The following is a 21,284-nucleotide window of genomic DNA, read 5'->3' on the forward strand; positions in this document are numbered from 1 at the left end:
ATGTATCACCATTTGGAAAACCCCTGTAACTCAATAACCCAATATTTTCCAAATGACAAATGCATGATGTTACAGAATTACACATGGGCTCAAATGCATTCAAAATGCAAAACAGACCTGTGGATTTCAATATAATAAAGTACAACAGTTCACTGACATGTTTCCTTATTTGATAATGCAACTAACATGTTAAACTTTGGTTTCATATCAAAGAAAAATACCTACAATTATCTGAAAGCTATTACAATGTTCCTCTCTTTTCCAACCTCTTATATGAATGAGGTCAGATTTAGTCCATACACTTCAACTAATACAACATACTGCAACAGACTGAACAAAGCAGTGGATATGGGAACCTAGCTGCTGTCTTCGATTACAAACACTGAGGGCATCTGAAAAATGTAAATTAATGCCACTCTTGTCACCATTTTTGTTTTGATTTGGAAAATAAGGTTATTTTTCATGAAAGATGTTACTTGGGTTAACATGTATAGGTCTATTATTTTTTAAGTAAATTAAATAATTTTTAAATTTCTCATTTTTAATTTCTAATAGAGTGAATATTGATAGATGTACATGCATTAAAAAAACAATACACCAACTCTTTGGAGACCTCAACTTTTAAGAGTGAAGTGGGTTATCCAAAAGTTCAAGAATCAGTCTCCTAAATCTTATTTTCCCACACTCTGGGCCTTTGCACATGATACTGCTATTACTACCCCAGGATATCCCACCCCCTCTCACCTAACATGTACTATTCCTTCAAGATTGTGTACGTATCACTACATAGGGCAAGGGGGCACTCCCTAGGCTTAAATTCAGATCAATATATAGTTTGACTGGATACCTTCTATTGACTGATTAATACATTAATGCATATTTTAAGGACATTCTATGGCAAAGAGACAACCTCCTTCACCTCATAAAGATTATATGCTAGCCCTGGCCAGTTTGGCTCAGCAGTTACAGCGTCTGCCTGCGGTCCAGAGAGACCCGGGTTCGGTTCCTGCTAAGGGCGTGTACCTTGGTTGAGTTTGTCCCTGGCCCTGGTTGGTCGTGCGGGTGGCAGGCACTCGATGTGTCCCTTTCACGTCGATGTTTCTCTCTCTCTTTTCCCTCCCCCTCCCTCCCACTCTATCTGAACAAAAAATGAAAAAATGTCCTCGGGTGAGGATAAAAAAAAAAAAAAAAAAGATTATATCCTAGCTAGATAAAGATTAAACAAACACTCACAAAAATAAATATATAGTTACAAACATGAAAATCCCATGGTTAAGATTCTGAGTAAAAATACACAAGGTAAAATGAAAGAATATAATTCAGAATGGGAGGCAGGCGACCAAGGAAGCCACTATGAGTAGCAGCTAAGCAGATGCCAGAATGATTAGAAGTCACCTAAGCAAAGAGTTAAGAAACAGATACTCCCAGCAAAAGAAACAGTGTACTCGAAGATTCTGATTATCAGAAAGTTCTGACAGCTGTAGGCTATAAAAAGGGTTTGGAGATTTGAACCTATGGTTAATAAAAATCACTGAACACTTTTAAGGAGACAGGGGTGACAGGATATAATTTGCATTCTATAAATATTGTTCTGCTCGTGATATAGAAACTGAAAGGTAGAAAGTAATGATGATCATAGTGCTGATGATGCTGGTGCACCATCCCGGTGAGAAATGGTGGTGAGTCAGGCCCTGAGGGTATACAAAGATGAAACCTCCACAGCTTCTAGAACTTTCTATTATAACACTCATACTTTTTTATAGTTGTTGATTTCTTCATAATCTTCCCCCCAAACTGGGAGCTCTTTGAAAGAGGAGCCATATCTTATTTAATTATACTCCAATGTCCAATACAGAGTAAGTGCTCTGTAATGCAAAATAAATAAATGATGAATAAACACATAAAGTAGGAAGATAAAAATGAATTCATTAATGTGTTTATTTGCTATAATAATAAGCATCTAATAAATGTTTAGTAATAAAAATGACTAATAGCATTAATTTTTCAAAAGAAATAACAAAAGTAATTATATTACATGTCTAAACAGGTATCAGTCTCATGGTCTGTAAAAATAAGAGCAATAATAGCTACCTATTAAGAGTCAATGTAATAAAACATGTCAAGTGTCTAGCAAAATACCTGGTATATAGTAAGTATTCAGTAATTAGTAATTATTTCCCTGTTGAATTGTATTTTATTGACTCAAGAAGTCACAAACAGGCCCTGGCCCGGTAGCTCAGTTAGTTAGAGCGTCATCCCAATACTTCAAGGTTGTGGGTTCCATCCCTGGTCAGGGCATATACAAGAATCAACCAATGGCCCTAGCTGGTGTGACTCCGTTGTTTGGAACATTGTCCCGTACACCGAAAGGTGGTGGGCTTGATTCCCAGTCAGAGCACATACCCAGGTTGTGGGTTCAATCCCCCTTTGGGGTACTTATAGGAGGCAACCGATCAACATTTCTCTCTCACATCAATGTTTTTCTCTCTCTTCCTCTCTCTCTTCTCCTCTCTAAAATCAATAATTTAAAAGTAAGTACAAACTTTCAATATTCTTGTATTTAAAAAAAAAAGGATTTTCAAACATCAAAAAACTGAATTTGGATAAATAAAAAAATGAGAACTACTAATTCAAGTTGTCATGTTATTTTAAGTACAGAAATGAATGCCACTATTTTATATCACCTACATCCAAGTAGACTTTTACTTACATCTCCTCCTAAAGCTTGTACACAAACATCTGTTTTAAAATAACAGAATCAATACTTTACACTACAGATACAAGTATATATATATATCAGCATATCCAATTTTCTTTCTAAGAAAAAGCCAATTAAATTAATTATATATTCTTTGTTTTTTTTAATCCTCGCCTGAAGATATTTTTCTATTTTTCTTCAGAGAGAGTAGGATGGAGGTGGGGGAGAGAGAAAGAAACACCGATGTGAGAGGGACACAGACTGGTTGCCTCCCGCATGACACCCACCAGGGCCAGAGACGAACCACAACTGAGGTATGTGCCCTTGACCAGAATCGAACCCGCGACTCATTGGTCCGTGGGCCGACGCTCCGACTACTGAGCCAAACCAGCCAGGGCAATGAACTATACATTCTAAAGAAGTGTGAACACAAGAGGTTGTTTCCCCACTAAGTTCATTTGCATAACTAAATCTGGTGCTGCTCTGCAGTTTTACATGTTTATGCACGAAGCCTGGAACACTGAGGAAAGGGTGGGGAAGGAAACAGTCCACGGATACGAAAGGAGTCAGTCCGTGCTTTCAGACACGGAAACAACCACCTCAGCCATCACTTAAATACTCCGACAGTCACAGGTCTCCAAACAGTCATTCTGGATTATGAAGAGAAGGAGGATTCTGGAGAGATGTTAAAAGAATGTGTTTGTTAGCAAATACTGGAAACAAGGTTAGGTAAGAACAGAACACCTCTAAGAAACGTGACATGATAAGTAAAAGTAGAAGGCAATCAATCGTCCTGGCTGCTGGGTACTTTATAAAGGTCACATTCACAGTAACACCAGCTACTGCATTTTCCAAAGTTTCTCACACAACAAGAAATCCTTGCAAACCCACTAGCAGTGATTTTTGGATTCAAAATCTTAGCAAAACTTTTATTCTTTATTGCATCAACCACAAGTCAAATGCATAAGTCTCACCCTGTTTTTCTATTAGAAATTTATTCAAACACTTTCTGACCATATGCTATATACTAGGCTGTCTAGCACTGCATATACCAAGATGAGGAAGACACTCCCTCTACCCTTATTTAGTTACAATGTAAAAGAGAAAACAACACACTGAAAAAGTGCTACACACAAAATGAGAACAGAAGAACAAAAGCATGAACAGAATGTGAAAATCACAGAAGTGGGAGCAACTGACACTGCCTAGGGAAATCAAAAGAGGTGGTATGTGAGCAGAATTTTGAAGGATGAATAGAAATCTATCAGGTCCAAAAAGGCAGAGAAGGCATCAGAGGTGAAAGGAATCATACAAACAAAGACACAAAGGCAAAGAACATGCTGGAGGAACGGGAAAACCCAGTGTGGCCGAAGCACCGTGCGTGGGGCGTGGCAGTGCAGGACTGGACTTCGGAAGTGAGACGAGCCTTCCTGAAGGGCTTTGTATGCTTTGCTACCCGGAGTTTGGGAAACAATCTCAAATATTTAAAACACGAGTGACATGATCGGGTTTGTGCATTAAGGAAAGTAAAATGTGTATAAAGCGCTACAGAGCCCAGCATAAAGAAGGCATTCGATTAGTGGTAACAGTGTCATTAATACTAGAATATGTATGTAACAGTAACAACAAGTGAGTCACCTTATGTCTTTGATAGTTGCTCGTTTCAGGGGGTCAACCTGCAGCATATGCATGAGGAGAGTGGCGATGGAACGATTGAGATATTCTGGGATATAGAAGACACCCCCTCGGATCTTCTTAAATAACGTAGGTACGTGCTCATCATCGAACGGGAGGGTGCCACAGAGAAGCGCATACAGAATAACACCGCAGCTCCAGATATCAACTTCAGGACCTGCATACAATCTAGAAAAAGATGACAATGCAAACCTGAAATGCCACTGTCACTCTCTTCACAAGTACCCTGTCTAGATACACACAGGTGGACTCAGTAAATATGGCTTTCAAGGTCTTTAATGAAGTCCACGCCCACTCCACAACTCAATGGTAGCTCCCCATGGAAAATAATTAACTGGTCTAATCAATTACTATTCAAGTTTTCCAAGAGAAAACAGTATATATATATATATTTTTGGCACAAACTCATTTCACTGAACTTATTAATTGATTAATTAAAAAATATAAAACTTTCTATGGCTGATTTTTTATAGAAACATCAAAGTAGATGACCATAAACTTGAAAAAAAAATACTATATAGGGTATAGGCTAAATTTTTTTTACCATAAAACTCTTACAAGAAAGAAAATGCATATGTAATAGAATTTCATTCCTGGCACACCTACATTAAAAAATATTTGAAACAGTAAAGTACCTAACTAGTTCTGTGATACTGTCTTTGACAGTATTTATCCTGCATCACATTATCCTGAGGACCTAAATACTTCCTTTCTAATCACTTGCTAGCTCATGGGACTAAGATTAGCTTTGCTCCAAAAAAACAACAACAACAACAACAAAAAAGCTATGCCTAGAAAACTTCCCCTGAAAGCACATTACCAAACTCAAACCTGGGTTGGAGGAACAAAGCAAATCTTCAATCCAATTAAAAGAATATAATCCATGTCAATAAAAATTGCTGTTTATCATTAACACTGTTGGTTGTATTGGTCAAAAACTCCTCTACCACTACCTGTAATAATACCTTTTCTATCTTTTCTCTCATAGAATTCTGTTAACTTTTACAATCAGACATTGGTCTCTGTAGAAGACCTGGGTTTACCACTGCAATCTGTATAAACATGTTTTAAATGTATCAGTGAGAAAATTACATAATTAAAATATCTCCACTTGCACTGTTACATTTATGAAATGACATATTGTTCCTCCCAAACCTCATTCTTCCAAAAACAAAATATAAAATACTCTATATACTTTTCTAAAAGAACATGTAAAATATCATTAAAGGATCATGTCTGATAAGTAAATAACGACATTGCTTAAATTTAGCACATGCTTACTCTATCTGCACTTTTCTCAGATGAAAAAATATCAACATTTGTTTCTGTCATTTTTAATGGAAACCCTCCTTAAATACATTCAGGACAAAATTAAATGTTCAAAACATTGTTTAATATAACTTCTCTCTTCAACAATGAAAAAGTAACAGGGACAATTTGTTTCTACTGTGTTAAAAATCTTATCTTAGGAAGAAACTGTATCATTAAGTGTTCCCCAAATGAACAAAAGATTACAAACAGCTCCCTCTGTGCTGACGTGTATTACCTGCCTGAGATTACTTCGGGCGCCGCATAATTAGGAGATCCACAACTAGTTCGCAGAAATTCACCGTCTGACATCATGTTAGATAACCCTGAAAATGAGAGTAATGGTTACCAGGTGCAAGATATTGCTAAAAGCAGATATAGATAAACCCATGAGGAAAAATGTCAAGTCTTTAATGCTCAGCACATATTTTTCAATTAAGACACAGGAGTGGAAAGCATCTGTTAAGACTACAAAGAGACCATTTCAGGGTGCTGTTCTATTATGACAAAAAAGCTAAAACACAGCATGCATTAAATTAATTTTAAAAGAATTAAATTCCTTTTCTAAATAAAAATGTTGATTCACTTCACAAATATGAGGTTACTCGAAACTATATGAACTTTTCCAAACATAAAAATATCAAAATATTATTTACACGATTCTACAGCAGAAAGAATAAAATAGAGACTACTGCTTTTTTATGCCATGCTTTCAAAAGTCTTTAAAAAAAAAAAAAATCTCTAAGTAGAAATCAGACAGGCTCCAATTTATAAAGACTATTTTCTAAAAGTTTCTCAGAAAGCTTTCATTAAACATAGAAAAAAATAATTAACTAAACCAAAAATCTAGTTGGACTATTGTACTAAGTGAATTCTGTGATTTTCAGAAGGACTCTGGCATGCTTCTGTCTCTCCTAGAATCTCTTCTTCCTAATCCTTGCCCCAAAACACCCTACTATGGCACCCTTTCTGGGCATGTCTACCCCAGAAAGTGTTTGGTGCCTAACAATTACATGTTCGCTTTTCTTTCACCCCTGACAAAACTCCTGTTCCTTCATCAAATGGTAGGCATGAATTCCTGCAAAGCTCCAAGGCTGCGAGCGTTCATGGGTCTCGGGTTAAGTGCGGTCATCAGAGACAGTGCCCTATTTTCAAAGGGGTTTTTGACCTGCACAAAAACAGTTAAATTTCATTTCCTTAGGAAAAAACACAGATGAAATGGGTTTACCTTAATGCCTAGCCCTCTAACTTCTCTAAAAGTATCCGCTGCGTTTTTTTTTTAATGTATTGAATTTATTGGGGTGACAGTGGCTAATAAAATTACACAAGTTTCAGGTATACAATGTTATTATAACAGATCATCTGTATATTGTACTGTGTGTTCACCACCCCAAGTCAAGTCTCCTTCCATCACCATTTATCCCCTCTGTACCCCTGTCTACCTGTCCCCACACCACTTTCCCTCTGGTAATCACCATACTGTTGTCTGAGTCTACGAAGTGGTTTGCTTTTTTTTTTTTGGTGTGTTTTTTTTTACTACATTTTTAAAAGCATGCTTAAATAAATTTACTACTGTGGAGGTTGTGCAACTAACCCCTTTTCTCAGCACAGGATTTACAGTGTTGAAATTTAAGTTCTTAGTTCCTTCAGAACTGCGGCTGCCACCCTTCGAGAGGCAGCTCGTACCCTGAGCAACCCCGAGCTACCCACCGAAATCCGCTATCTTGGCGTTCATGTGCGCGTCCAGCAGCACGTTCTCGGGCTTCAGGTCGCGGTGCACCACCATGTGCCTGTGGCAGTAATCCACGGCGGACAGGATCTGCTGGAAGAGCCGCCTGGCTTCCAGCTCCTCAACCTAGCAATGTAAAAGAAGCTGCACTAAAAATGTTCGGGGCATCTACATAGCAAGAATCTCGGTTTCACACTCCGCCTAAATATAACTGAGCAAGCTCATTAGGTGGTGGTAGAGTATTCAACAAGTCAGACAAAGAAACCGAAAACTTGCATTCCAGCTCAACATGTCCATCAACAGGTTTTTCTTTGCTGCTAGGCAGTAATATTTAATTTTCAAGTAATATTACTAAATGTGCACAAGTCTTAGGGACTCAGTGAGTAAAACATAATCGAAACTAGAACTTAGGTGAACGTGCTAAGAAAGAAAATAGCTGAAGCTTCAACATGATGTATGGAACAGATTTTTCATTTTGAAAAGCATAGGCATCATGTTGGCAGATAAATGGAACTTATTTCCTAAAATCAGTATTTCAAAAGGTGTACTTTTAAAGAGAGAAAATATGTCTAATAGTCTGTATGTTTAGTTGGGCATTATTACAGAAGCAACCCCAACTTTAAAAATACCTCTGTGGTTTGCTATTTCCCAGCACTTCCCTCTTTTTTAGCTTAGGAATTTATTGCACTGGGTAGTGTTACTCACCCGTCCGTGTTTACAGATGTAGTCAAATAGTTCACCGCCAGACACATATTCCATTACCATAAAAAAATCCGTTGGAGTGCTGATCACCTGATAGCTTTTTTGTAAACAAACAACAACAAAAAAAGTTAATGAAAAATGTTACTTTAACCAAAATCAACCTGTACATCTATTCTCGCTACAATTTTATATTCCAGTGTTTTATAATATTTTAAGGTGGCAACAAATGTATAATGTTATCAAAATAATCAGAGAGCTGTAAGAATGGAGCTTTAACAAAATTCAACTAACTTTCTGAGGCCTGGACTTTCCTCCAGTTCCTCCTTTCCATGTTTACAAAATCTTTAAAATCCTTCTATCTTCGACAACTAAGTTAAGCATTATTTTGTCCACTTAAACAAAAACGTTTTTACAGTCTATGGAGATGAGGTATAATATATTTAAACATAAGTGAAAAGCGTACTTGAAGAAGTTAAGTGATACCACAGGGATACAATTAACAAAAACCAGAAAGTGAACCAATGGCCCTTTATTCAACAAATAAATCACAAGGGGAAAAAAGAGAAAAGGAAAGCTATAGATTAAAAGTAACTCAAGAGACACATTGACCAGTTATACTGTATATACTTATTGTGCTTCTGATTCAAACAATCCAACTTTAAAAGTCATTTATGAAACAATCAGGAAAGTCTGAGCACTGACTGAATGGTTGACAATATTAACTTTTTAGGTGCTGAAATAAACTGTGCTTGAGTTATTTATTTATTTTTTTTAAAGTCTTTATTTCCCAGAGTAAATACTAAAGAATTGGAAGGTTAAAAACATAGTATTTTGAAATTGCTTTAAAATAATTTACGGTGGGCAACGTGGGAAGCAGCAGATAAAACAATATACTGACAATTGTTGGAGCTGAATAAGAGATACATGAGGCTTCATCACTTCACTTTGTACACGTTTAAAATTTTCCATAATAAAAAATTAAAGAGGTATGTATGTGTGGGTAAATTTTTACTTTTTTATTTATTGGCACTCAAAGCTGAGCACATTAAAAAAGAACAAAAAACCTTAGCTCTATTTGACAAAATGAAATTTTACCTAAAAATGACAACTTCTGCCTATACACACAATTTTACAAAACTGAAAACAAGTTAAATATAACATTAGTGTTTTAACTGCAGGCTGCATTTAACACCTAGAAAGGAACAATTGTTCTACCTTTTCAAGTAGATTTGCTTTGTTTATGAAGGATTATCTACAATCCAGTTAATCATGAGCAACATCTAATTTACACTGAGTTACTATTTAGGGCCACTAAGTATAGTTGTGTAGTTTTTGCCTGGATTAACGGCACCCCGTGGAAGGCACAAGTAGGAGTTGAGAAGTGGCCCAGATGCCATCCTTTAAGCAGTACACCTTGACCCGGAATGTGTCGGAAACAGGGGAACCTTCTAGTAATCAGTCCACCCAAATGGAGCACCTTGTATCAAGTGCACAAATCGAGTACTTGTCAGGTGGTGGTTCTGGTTATTGTTTCCTAGGAAAGAGCAGGGGAAATGGCCAGGAAGTGGGAGCTATAACTACATCCTATAGAGAGGACACCTCATCTATAAACACTTGGAAAAAGTAAAACATTAAAGCTATAGCACTGAAAATGATAGATTTTCACAATAAATATCTCTAAAAGCAAACAGTCTTTGGGATGAAAAATGACAAGGTATCCCACTCTATATAAAATAAGCTAGTATAACTGAGAAATAATGTTCAGACCATCATATGAGCTGTGAAAGGGAACTCTAGAAGCCATCCTATGAAAGCCAACTTATGAGAGCCATCCGAACAAGCACCAAGCTCTAACTGAATCCAGCGAACAGTGGAGGGCAGGAGCACCTGCTGTAGGCTAATCTCATTTACTAGCAGAATTCTCAATCACTTCTCTGCTCTGCACATCTTTAGGACATGAAAGAAAAGAAGGCATGGAATTCTAATAAATTTAACTGCTAATCCCTCCGGATATATCATAGGTCTTCAATAGATACTTTTGGATCTAACTATTTCATGAAACCTCTAACTCTACAGCAGCCACTGTCCACACCAAAGGCTAATCCAGAGCAACAAAAACCACAGCTAACATTACTGAGCACTTACTGTGTGCCAGACAGTGAACTCTTAATAGTCACACAATCTTGACTGAGTACCTACTGACCTGTATTGGCGAGGTCAACAGCTCCTCCCTATCCTTGAGGAGCCAACAGTCTATCCAGGAAGATGGGCATTAAAACAAGCATTCTTTTCAAAATACGAATCTATTTTTCAATAGATTCCTAAGCAGAAATCCTCAAGGGTTTCCTACTGCTCCCAGGCCCTGAATTCATCAGGCCTCTGCCTACCTCTGCGGTTCTGTGTCACCGTGGATTCCCACCACCACAGCACACCGTTCTTGTATTTGTCAACCCCGCTGCACTGCCTCCTTCCAGAGCCCCTTTGTATCCCGTTCTGCTAACCAGATCCTATACCATGACCAGTACTCCACCCTTCAACTGGTTACTAGGCGTCCTTTAGATCAGCGATTTTCAACCTTTTTCATTTCATGGCACATAAACTAATTACTAAAATTCTGCAGCACACCAAAATACATATATATATATATATATATATATATATATATATATATATATTTGCCAATCTGACAAAAAAAAAGTATGATTTTGATTCATTCACACCAGATGCCTATTGTTGCGTTGACTGCTGTCATTTTTCATTTGACAATCTAAGGGAATAGACAACAGGCCTAACTAGTCAGGTATTGCTCAGCCAATGTGGCTCACTGGTTGAAAACCGCTGCCTTAGATCTCAGCTTACAGGCTGCTTCCCAAATCCAGGCTGAGTCCCTTAGCTCCAGAACATGCACCTCAAGGCTTAATCACACAATTATTATGGTGATTAGATTAAGGGGCATGCACCTAACAAAGTATCTATAACAAAGTCGATATTTAAATAAATATATGAATTAGCACTTTTAAATAATGAGAGCAGCTTGGAGTCACAACCTTAATAATCTGAGACTAAAAAAATTACAACAAAACCTTAAGCAATAAAATTTCAATTAACCAGAATAAGGTGGGAATAAAGGGAAACACGATTTTTAGAAGAAAAAAGTCCTAAGAAAACAGCTCCCTATCAGGGATCTAGAGAAAAAAGCAAAGTCTAGGATATGTTTTAAGCCTGGCCAGAGTAAGCTAAATCTTTTGTGCCCTATAAAATAATGTATCACATTGAAGCATCATAAGAAATTCAGTCATGAATCACTCATACATGTCATCATCATTTTCTTAATACAATAGAGAAGCAAACTAATATGCTTTAGGAAAATTTTCAGAAATAGTGTTTCTAATTAAGAAAAAAAATCAAGCATACAGAAAACCTGAAGCATTCCCCAGCGGGCCAAGCAATGTGCATTTTCCAGCACTATCCATTTAAATAGCATATGGAACAGGAAAAGAAAAATCTTTCTAAAGTTAGACAAGTATCAGCATTCATGAGTATACCTTTTTGATGGGTATATCTACACAGATTTTAAAATGCTATTTATATAGCAATGTACACAGAATAATCTTTTCTCCAATTAGAACTCAGTTATAAAGAAATAAAACAGGCCCTGGCCAGTTTGGCTCAGCGGTTAGAGCGTCAGCCTGCGGTCCGCAGAGACCCGGGTTCGGTTCCCGCTAAGGGCACGTACTTCGGTTGCAGTTTGTCCCCGGCCCTGGTTGGTCGTGCGGGTGGCAGCCACTCGATGTGTCCCTTCACATCGATGTTTCTCTCTCTCTCTCCCTTCCTCTCTCTCCCTCCCGCTCTATCTGTACAAAAAATGGAAAAATGTCCTCGGGTGAGGATAAAAAAAAAAAAAAAAAAAAAAGAAATAAAACAGTCATTGTCTTGGTTCACAGGCACTTATCCTTATTGGTTCACAAATGGTCCACTTTTATTTATTATTTTTAATAATATAAGTACCTACATACCCATCACCCAAAAAAATGCCAGGCAGGACCTTCGAAGTACCTTCCATCTAACCATACAGTAGTCACCGTCCCTGTCACATTGCTTCTGTCACCCAAGGTAGCCATCACCCTGAAACGCCTGTTCATCCCACCCTTGCTTTCTCTTTTATAGTGTTATTTACATATTTATATATATACATGTGTGTATGTATATCACTCTCATATACATGTAAAGTATACATTCATATGAGTGTTTTTATTTTTCTTAGCTTTAAAAAAAAAGGGTATTCTATATATAATATTTTGGGACTTGTTTTATTGAGATTCATCCACATTGTTGTGTTTGCTATAGTTATTTGATTTGACCATTATATAATATTTCTTTGTACTTATTCATTTACTCTCCTGTCAATGGAGAGGCTATTTAGTCATCTAATCTACCATAAAGGATATTTAGGCTGCTTCTACAATTTTTCTATTATAAATAGCACTGCCATGAACATTCCTGCACATGGCAAGATTTTCTCTTTGATACACACCTATGAGTGAAATTGCCAACTCATGGTTTATAGGAATGTCCAATTGTAGGAGGTAATGCCAACTGTTTACCAGAGATTTTGGTAACACTAAACTATTTAAGGAAGCTTGTGGATTTATACATTCTCCAGACACCATACACATTCCTTATGAAATGCTTACTTGTGTCTTTTTCTCATTTTTTATTAGATTGATCATGCTTTTATTATTTATGTGTGACATATAGAAATCAATTTATAGCATTCTATAGTATAAGGTAAGTAATTTGTCCTGGTTACTAACTTTATATGAGTATTTGTTTTCAATCACAATTCACATGAAAACTGGCTTTCATTTTCTCTGTAAATCAATCTGTGTGTAGCTCTAAAGGATAATAACTTGAATAATGTATGTGTACATACTTATGCAATATTGTTATCATGCATAAATTTAACACATATGAATGGTATTAAATATCTAGTCAAGGTTTTTGATTAGCTTATATGCTTTGTTTTTATATTTTTATTTAATTAGGATTCGAATACAATCCATACATTGCATTTGGTTCATATGCATCTTATGTTTCTTTTCATTTACAGGTTGCTCCGCCATCTCTTTTTTTTTTTCTTGCATTCTTTTGTTGAAGAAACCAGTTGGTTTGTCCATAGTCTCATTTTGCACAATGTATAGCCCCACTCTTGGCTCTAGAGACCTGATGAACTTCAGTTGGATTTTTTTTTTTAATTTTTCATTTATTTTTTTGTTACAAATGTCTCTCCTTTTTTACCCCATTGGCACCCCCTTCCCCACCCCACCCCGCCCCGCCCTGCCCCATCCCCAGGTTTGTTGTCCATGTCCATTGGTCATGCATACATGCATATAAGTTCTATGGTTTAGCTCCTCCCACCCCCACACCCCCTCTTCTGAGGGATGTGAGTCTGTGCCCTACTTCCATGTTTCTGGGTCTACCGTATTCCTCAGAATACGGTTATGTTCATTATATTCCATATATAAGTGAGATCATGTGGTATTTGTCTTTTTCTGCTTGGCTTATTTCACTTAGGATAATACTTTCCAGATCCCTCCATGTCATCTCAAAGGATAAGAGATCTTTTTTGACTTTTTTTTTTTTAAATCCTCACTCGAGGATATTTTTCCATTTATCTTCCAACAGAGTGGGAGGGAGAGAGGAGGGAGAGAGAGAGAGAGAGAGGTATGTGAGAGAGTCACATCGACTGGTTGCCTCCCAGACGACCCCGACCAGGGCCAGGGATGAAAGGCAACTGAAGTATGTGCCCTTGACCAGAATCGAACCCGAGACTCTTCAGTCCTTGGGCCAACACTCCAACCGCTAAGCCAAACCAGCCAGGGCTTTTGTTTTTACTTTTGAAAGACTAGATGCTATTGTACACCTCCAGCCAAAGGCATATAATATTGCCTGTCTCTCTTTTTTGGGATATTAACAATCATTGTTAATCAGAGCCTAGATTTATTAATTCACAACAAAATTTTAAATGCTGGTCAATTTGAACAATCTGGTAAAAAAAATTCCTCATTCAAAACCTCCTCCCTCAAAAACCCCAGTGTCTCTGAAGTGCGGGCCATCAGATCACACAACCTAATACCTTTTCTCAATATAGGCATCAACCAATCTCTTTGCCAACTCGCCCTCATTCTGACTTAGTCTCCCCACCCCCACCCCCCGTTACCATGGTCATCTTTTGGGGTGTAAATGACATCCATTTAGCGACTTGTCCTCTAAGTTCCCTGACCTCCTCACTTCTAATTCTCTTTTCCCCCACTGTGCACAAGCACTCATTCCACAGTCACACACTGTCTAAGACTAACTCCTCCAAGTATGCACTGGATTCCTTCCCCCGCCTGCTATGGGACCTGGTTTCTACAGATAGCTCTTCTTTCTCCTGGATCAATTGCTCCCTCTTGACACAGTTCTTCTCTTTGGCATACAAACATTCGATACCTCCCATCTTAAAAAATAAAGCCTGGTTAGACTCCAAATTCCCCTCTAGTTACCCCTCTATTTCTCTTCTCTCTTTTTAATAAAATTCGTGAATTGTCTATTGTTACTCTCTCCCCTTCTGCATCTCCTATTCTCTCCTAAGCCTTTCATAACAGGTTTTTCCCTTGCCATGCCAACAAACTGGCTCTTTTCAAAGACACCAGCAACCTCCACCTTGCCAAATCTAATGGTCAATTCTCAGTCTCATCTTACTCAATATTCAGCAATATAAGAAATAGCTGACAATCTTTCATCTTCAAATATTTTTTATTTTAATTTCTTTTTCTTCATTGATTTTTAGAGAGGAAGTGAGAGGAAGAGAGAGATAGAAACATCAATGAGAGAGAACACTGACTGGCTGCCTCCTATATGCCCCCCACTGGGGATCGGGCCCACAACCTGGGCATGTGTCCTGACCGGGAATCAAACTGGCGAGCTCTTGGTGCATGGGTCGACATTCAACCACTGAGCCACACCGGCCGGACTCAAATACATTCTTCATTTGGCTCCAAGATTCCAGATTCTCCTGGTTTCCCTCCAACCTCATTAACTGCTCATTTCCATTCTCCTTTTCTGGCTCCTCCTCATCTCCCAGACATCTTAGTATCTCAGTGTTCTAGAGATCAATTCTTAAACTTCTTGTTTATCTGTACTCACATCCTTGGTGATCTCACCCAGTCTTAGGGCTTTAAATATCTCAAATACCATATATGATGATGACTTCCAAATTTATCTCTAGTTCACACCTCTCTCCTTAACTCCAGACTCATATATTTCAATAGCCTACTTGGATGCCTAATAAGTGTCTCGAATTCATAAAACCGAAATGAAATTCTTGATTCTACCCCTCAACACTGCATCTCAAACTTCTTTCTCCTACAACTTTCTCCAGTTCAATTAATGGTGAGTCCATTCTTTGATTTGCCCAACATAACCTTGGAGTCATCCTTGACTTCTCTCCTTTCACAATACAGCTAGTCTGTCAGCGAATGCTGTTATCTCTGCCTGGAAATTTACACAGAGAATATGCCTAGTTCTCAACATCTTCCACCCAAGCTCTATTCCAAGCCACTGTGCTTTCACCAAAAATACCACAATTGACTCCTATCTGGTTTCTATGAGTCAAGAAAAATTAGATCATATCATACTTCTGATCACAGCCTTACAATGGCTTCTCATCTTAGAGTAAAAGCCAAATCTTTACAAGGTCCTTTCATACCCTACAAAGTCTGGCTCCCTTTTGTGTCTCTGAAATCATCTCTTTCTCCAATTTCCCCTCAATCACTCTGCTCCCCTGATCTCTGGCCTGTGGGAATTTCCACCTCAGAGTCTTTTATTTGCTGTTCCCTCTGTATTTTCCTTCTTCAGATATCTGCATGGTATATGCCCTCACCTCTACACTGCCTAACATACATGATATTTGACCAATACAGTGTTTATTGTCTATCTCCTCCACAACCCCCCCCACACACACACACACACTCCATAACAACAGAGTTTTGTGGTTGTTATCTTTTTGTTTGATGATGTATCCCAATGCCTAAATGGTGCCATTTGTTGAAAAAATGGATCAACTAGCTAACTTTCTGGCTTTCTTTTCCTCCACTTCTTTACATATACTCTGTGCATGAGCCAAACCAGGCTGTGCATTCCTAACACACCATGTGCTTTACACCTTCACTTTCCTGTTCATGTTTGTCCTCCTAGAATCATCAGGATCTTGTTCAAATGTCATCTCTTTATACATGCTACAAGTAATTACTGAACACCTACTACTGTGCTAGGTGCCAGAAAGGTAAAGATGATATTTGAAATCTCCATTAGATGTCTAATGGAATTCTCAACTTAACACAGCTGAAACAGTACCCTTCATGTTCGCCCATCCCCAGTATAATTTTCCACCATTCTTCCTATCTCGAAAAATGGCATTATCATCAGTACCTAGATAGTTAAGCCCAAAACCCAAAATATCCATTGCTCAGGGGAGTAAAAAAGAAAAAAAGGAATTCCTCGTCCCCATTCCTTTCCTCAGTAATTCACTAGCTCTACTTCCAAAATATAGACTGAATCCATCAATGTCTCTTCATTACACCAGTGCTGTCGAACGAAACTTCCTGCAACAGACATGTCTTACATTTCCTCTGTCCAGCACAGTAGCCACTAGCCATATGTAGCTATGAAGCACTTGAAATGTGTCTATTGTGACCAGAAAACTACATTATTAATTTTAATTAACTTAAATTTATGCCACACGCGGTTAGTGACCAGTGTATCAGATAACACAAATCTAGACTTTCACCTTGGTTAAAGCCTCCATAACCTCTCAGCTGAAGTACAGTAACAGCTTCCCCATTGGTCACCCTGACTGCAAGTCTGCCTTCATACCCATAAGTCATACCATGTCGCTCCCCCAACTCTGAAAGCTTCCCATTTTGAACAAAACCCAAACCCAGCAGGGCCTCCAGGGCCTTACAACATCTGGTCCCTGTCTCCTCTCTGACCTCATGACCACCTCTCTTGCCCTCACTCACTCCACTCCCAACATTATGGAAATAGTTTTCCTACAGCACCTCAAATCTGGTTCACCCCTTGGAGGCTGCTGTCCCCCTTGCTTTGAGAACACCGTGGCAGATATTCAAATGGCTAGATCATGATCATCCTTTAGGTCTTAGCTCAAACCTTACCTCCTCAGTGAAGCCTTCCCACAACCTAATCTAAATTAGCACTTCCTCCCTTCCTGGTCATACTCTGGGATAGTTCTGTGAACTCTGAGAACTAAGAAGGGCTCCTGGTGGCTACCTGGGCTTTAAAAAAAAAGAAAGAGCAGAGTCTAGCAGCCATTTCTGCACAGGGGCCTCTAGGCAAACTGCCCTTCCCGGAGAAGCCTCTGTGCCAGTGGCCTGACCTGGCCGCCCGCCTGCCCTGTTTCTGCCACCTCGGCCAGCTCTACAAAGGCATTCCTATCTCAACCAGTAGTACTGGGGCCTTCCCCAAGCACAGCTCTGACCAATCAGAGCAGCTCTGTTCTGACCAATCAGGAACCAGGGGCTTCTACAGGCCCTCACGTACACAAGCCAGCTCCCCTCTAGCCCCGAAAGCATGCACTTTCCACAGAAGACTGGGAACTGCGCTTCCCTGTCTGGAGCTGAACCACTCAGGACGTCCTGCAGGATCAGACTGGACACACCAGCATGGGGCGGGCGGGGCGGAGCAGAGGGGGCCATCCAGGAATGGAGCTGCCTAGCAGAAGAGGGGCCCGGCCCCAGGCAGCCTCACCCCAGTGCTGATTCCACAGCCACGCTGCATTACATCCAGCTGCATGCACTGAATGAAGTGTCCTTCTTCACCGCACCCCAAACTGCGGATTCCCGTTGGCGTCTGAACTGGCACCAACGAACATGGGTTGACAGTAGCATGTTTCATTCTCCCCACAGGACTCATCACAGCTTGAATAATATTACTGATTTGTGCAGTTACAATCGGGAACTGCAGATACTGTCAGAACATAAACTCCTTGAGAGCAAGATCCTGTCTGCCTATCACCACTGCACCCCCAGTACCTAAAACAGTCCATCAGGTAGTACGAACTCAATAATGCTGTGTCGAACAAATAAAGAAAACAGTTCCTGCTCCTAAAGAATTCAGCCTTATGGGAGACACTAACAAGAAAATGAGCAGTTACAACATAACGACAAGGGCTTTGGAAAAGCTGAATGCTGGGTACTGTGGGAGCAGAGGATGAAATCTGACACAGTCTTAGGAATAAAGTAAGTGTGTAGAGGTAACTATGTAAAAGCTAAGCTCTACACGACAAGTTGGAATCGGAAGCCCAGGAGAAGGGAGCTGTGGGTCAAGTCTTCTCCGCACAGGTAACAGCTGAACTATATAATAAGCAACAGAAGACGGTGACCCAACAATAGAAGCAGAGAGAAATGGTCGTATTCATGGGGCACTGTGGAAAAAGAGCTACAGAACTTAAAGATGAAGGGGTGAGAGAAAAGAAATTAAATATGATGGCCAAGCTTTAGGCTTAGAAATTGTGTGAAAAGTATTTTCATTAAAAAAAGGAGGGGAGGAGGATAAGGGAGTACATTTGGGAGAGAAAGTTCAACTTAGTTTCAGATGACTCTGTGACTTCAGAATGAAATCATTCAATCAACAGTTTGATAAATGTGCTCAGAATTCAGGAGAAATGATGGCCCAGAAAGAGAGGTTTAGAAATATTTACCATAGAGGTAACAAATGACACTAAGAAGTGTTCACTCGGAAAATTACAATAGCTCAGAAGCTGAAAGACAGCAATATTTAATGATGAGGCAGATAAAGAGGCGTCCGTAAAAGAAAGCCTGAAGAAGAGGCAACAATGGAAAGGAGAACAAACAAACAAACAGAAGACTGTAACGTCACAGAAACCGAGGAATTACAGCATTTCAAGCGGAACAATGTTAAAAAGCTGTCAATAGGTTGAATAACATAAAGACTAAAAAAGCAGACAGGCAAAAGCATCTCTACTAAATAAGGAAGCATTGATTTTTGATCAGTTAAAATAAAGTTTCCCTAAGGACTATGGGGGGGAAGAAAAACAAGAACAAAAATGAATCCAACAAACTCTAGTTTGGAGTTTCCTTTCAATCCTGTTTACTCCTCTTAATTTTCTCCAATAGTTTTTTCCCCCCGTTTTGAGTTAATAGGGAAACCATGCAACAAATAAATACCCTTCATTCTTGGTATTTCGGTTTTAAACTTCCTTGCTAGTTCTAGAGGCCCATTCTGCAACAAGGAAACTACACTTGGCAGCTAGTCCGAGACTGCACAAAACAAACAAAATTACAAGGATCAGGACTCTCCTCGTTTAAATCACTAACACTGTTAGAGTCTGTGTCAATAAGCTTGTTCTGTAGCAAGAATTCATGAGAGTGCTTTTTTCCTTTTTAATTCAGATCCACAATTGAAGAGGCAATGTTGCTGAATGGATTAAGCGTGAGGCAGGAAGCCAGAGCTTTAAAACATCACATTCACCTCTGCCAACCCTAGGAAGGTTCTATAACTCCTGCAACAAAACAAAGTAGCAAATAATTAAATAATTCTAAACCAGAATGAGAGAGTCAAAGCAAAATTAAACAATTATAAATAATTATAGAAATTGAGGCAAGCAAACACTGGTAGATATGACATCAAAAATAAATCCTCGTGACAACAGCAACTGCCTCCTGACAAAATCTGATCTGGTGGTAAGAACAGCACCGAAACTAGGACTCATATCCTAAGTGGGAAAAATTTCCTGGGGGTCCTTCAGGGTGGCATTCTAAGCAAGGAGGTCAAGAAACAGGGTAAATACATAGATTTCGCTCCCTTCTCACTTTGGGACGTGAGACTGTTAGTCTGGTTTCCTAGTTTTCTCCTCTTACAGGGAGTAGCCACTCATCACCGAAGAACAAAGAATGTAGCTCAGAAGTCACTCAAGAACTAGAAGAAAGTTGCTACCAACAAAGTCAAGAGCACATATGAATGATATATGTTAACTGAAAACCACTCAGAATCATGAAAGGAAACTGGAATCAGCTCATAGGTTGCCAATTCCTGCTTTGGGCCAAAGCACGTCACACACTAGGCATTATACCAGTGCAAACACATTTAATCCTCAAACAACATCGTGAGGTGTCCCCATTTCAAAGTCAAGGAAACAGAGAACCAGAGACATGAGTCACGGGGCTCACAGGTTGTATTTTAATTCTTATGGTAATCTTAAAAATCCTATATATACATATTCTGGATCATCTAAAATATAGGTCCTAGATAATACCTTGTAATCAAGTACTGCCATGCCATTTCAGGGGCCTCATTTCTTGTTTATGTTTATGATCACATGGACTCCAAGGGAAGACAAAATAACACTGAAGCTTACTGTTAGAGTGAAGCTTCCATGGCAGTGGCTGGGAACTGAGTCATCACAGGTTACCCAATGGCACACCAAACCCAAGAAAAGCTTCCTCTGAACAGTCAGTGGCTTACTTGTGCTGTAGGGACGATGCACTGAATGGGCCCCATTATTGAACATACCAATCTGCAACAGTGCACTAGCAGTAAATATAGCTAGTGAGAGTCAAGACTAAATGCACATTCCAAATCCCAGCAATAGGAGGATCAGCCACTGACTGAAGCATTTCAGGAATGCTACTGTTTCCCTATTGTTTCCATACTTCAAATGTGGTGGCTTAAAATAACAAACATATATTTTCTTATAGTTTTACAGGTTTGAAGTCTGACACATGTCTCATGGGGCCAAACTCAAGGTGTCACGGGGGCTGCATTGCCTTCTGGAGGCTCCAGGGAGAAATCCTTATATTTCCCAACATCGAGAGACCGCTGTATCCCTCATCTCATGCCCCCCTCCTCCATCTTCAAAGCCAGAAACAGCTAGTGAGTCCTTCTCACATCTTACCCCTCTGACCTTGCTGACTCTTCGGACTCCCCCTTCCACTTTTTAAAGACCATTGTGATTCCATTGGGCCTGCCTAGATAATCCAGGAAAATCTCCCTATTTTAAGGTCAGCTGATTAGCAACCTTAAATCTGCGGACAAAAATGGGGTTCTATAGAAAATAACCTCATAGGGAGATCT

The 21,284-nt window shown here is 39.1% G+C and overlaps 1 protein-coding gene across 1 annotated transcript in view; it reads right to left on the bottom strand.

Annotated features, from left to right (window-relative positions):
- PRKAA2 (protein kinase AMP-activated catalytic subunit alpha 2) overlaps positions 1 to 21,284 on the bottom strand; it is a 54,720-nt gene that overhangs the window by 4,963 nt on the left and 28,473 nt on the right. The window contains exons 3-6 of the mRNA XM_036256070.1: positions 8,136 to 8,229; positions 7,412 to 7,556; positions 5,940 to 6,027; positions 4,337 to 4,561 (exon numbers count right to left, since the gene is read on the bottom strand). Of these exons, the coding sequence (XP_036111963.1) occupies positions 4,337 to 4,561; positions 5,940 to 6,027; positions 7,412 to 7,556; positions 8,136 to 8,229 (552 nt within the window). The remainder of the gene's footprint in view (positions 1 to 4,336; positions 4,562 to 5,939; positions 6,028 to 7,411; positions 7,557 to 8,135; positions 8,230 to 21,284) is intronic.

The sequence above is a fragment of the Molossus molossus genome, unplaced genomic scaffold (assembly GCF_014108415.1).
Source record: "Molossus molossus isolate mMolMol1 unplaced genomic scaffold, mMolMol1.p scaffold_m16_p_12, whole genome shotgun sequence".
NCBI lineage: Eukaryota > Metazoa > Chordata > Mammalia > Chiroptera > Molossidae > Molossus > Molossus molossus.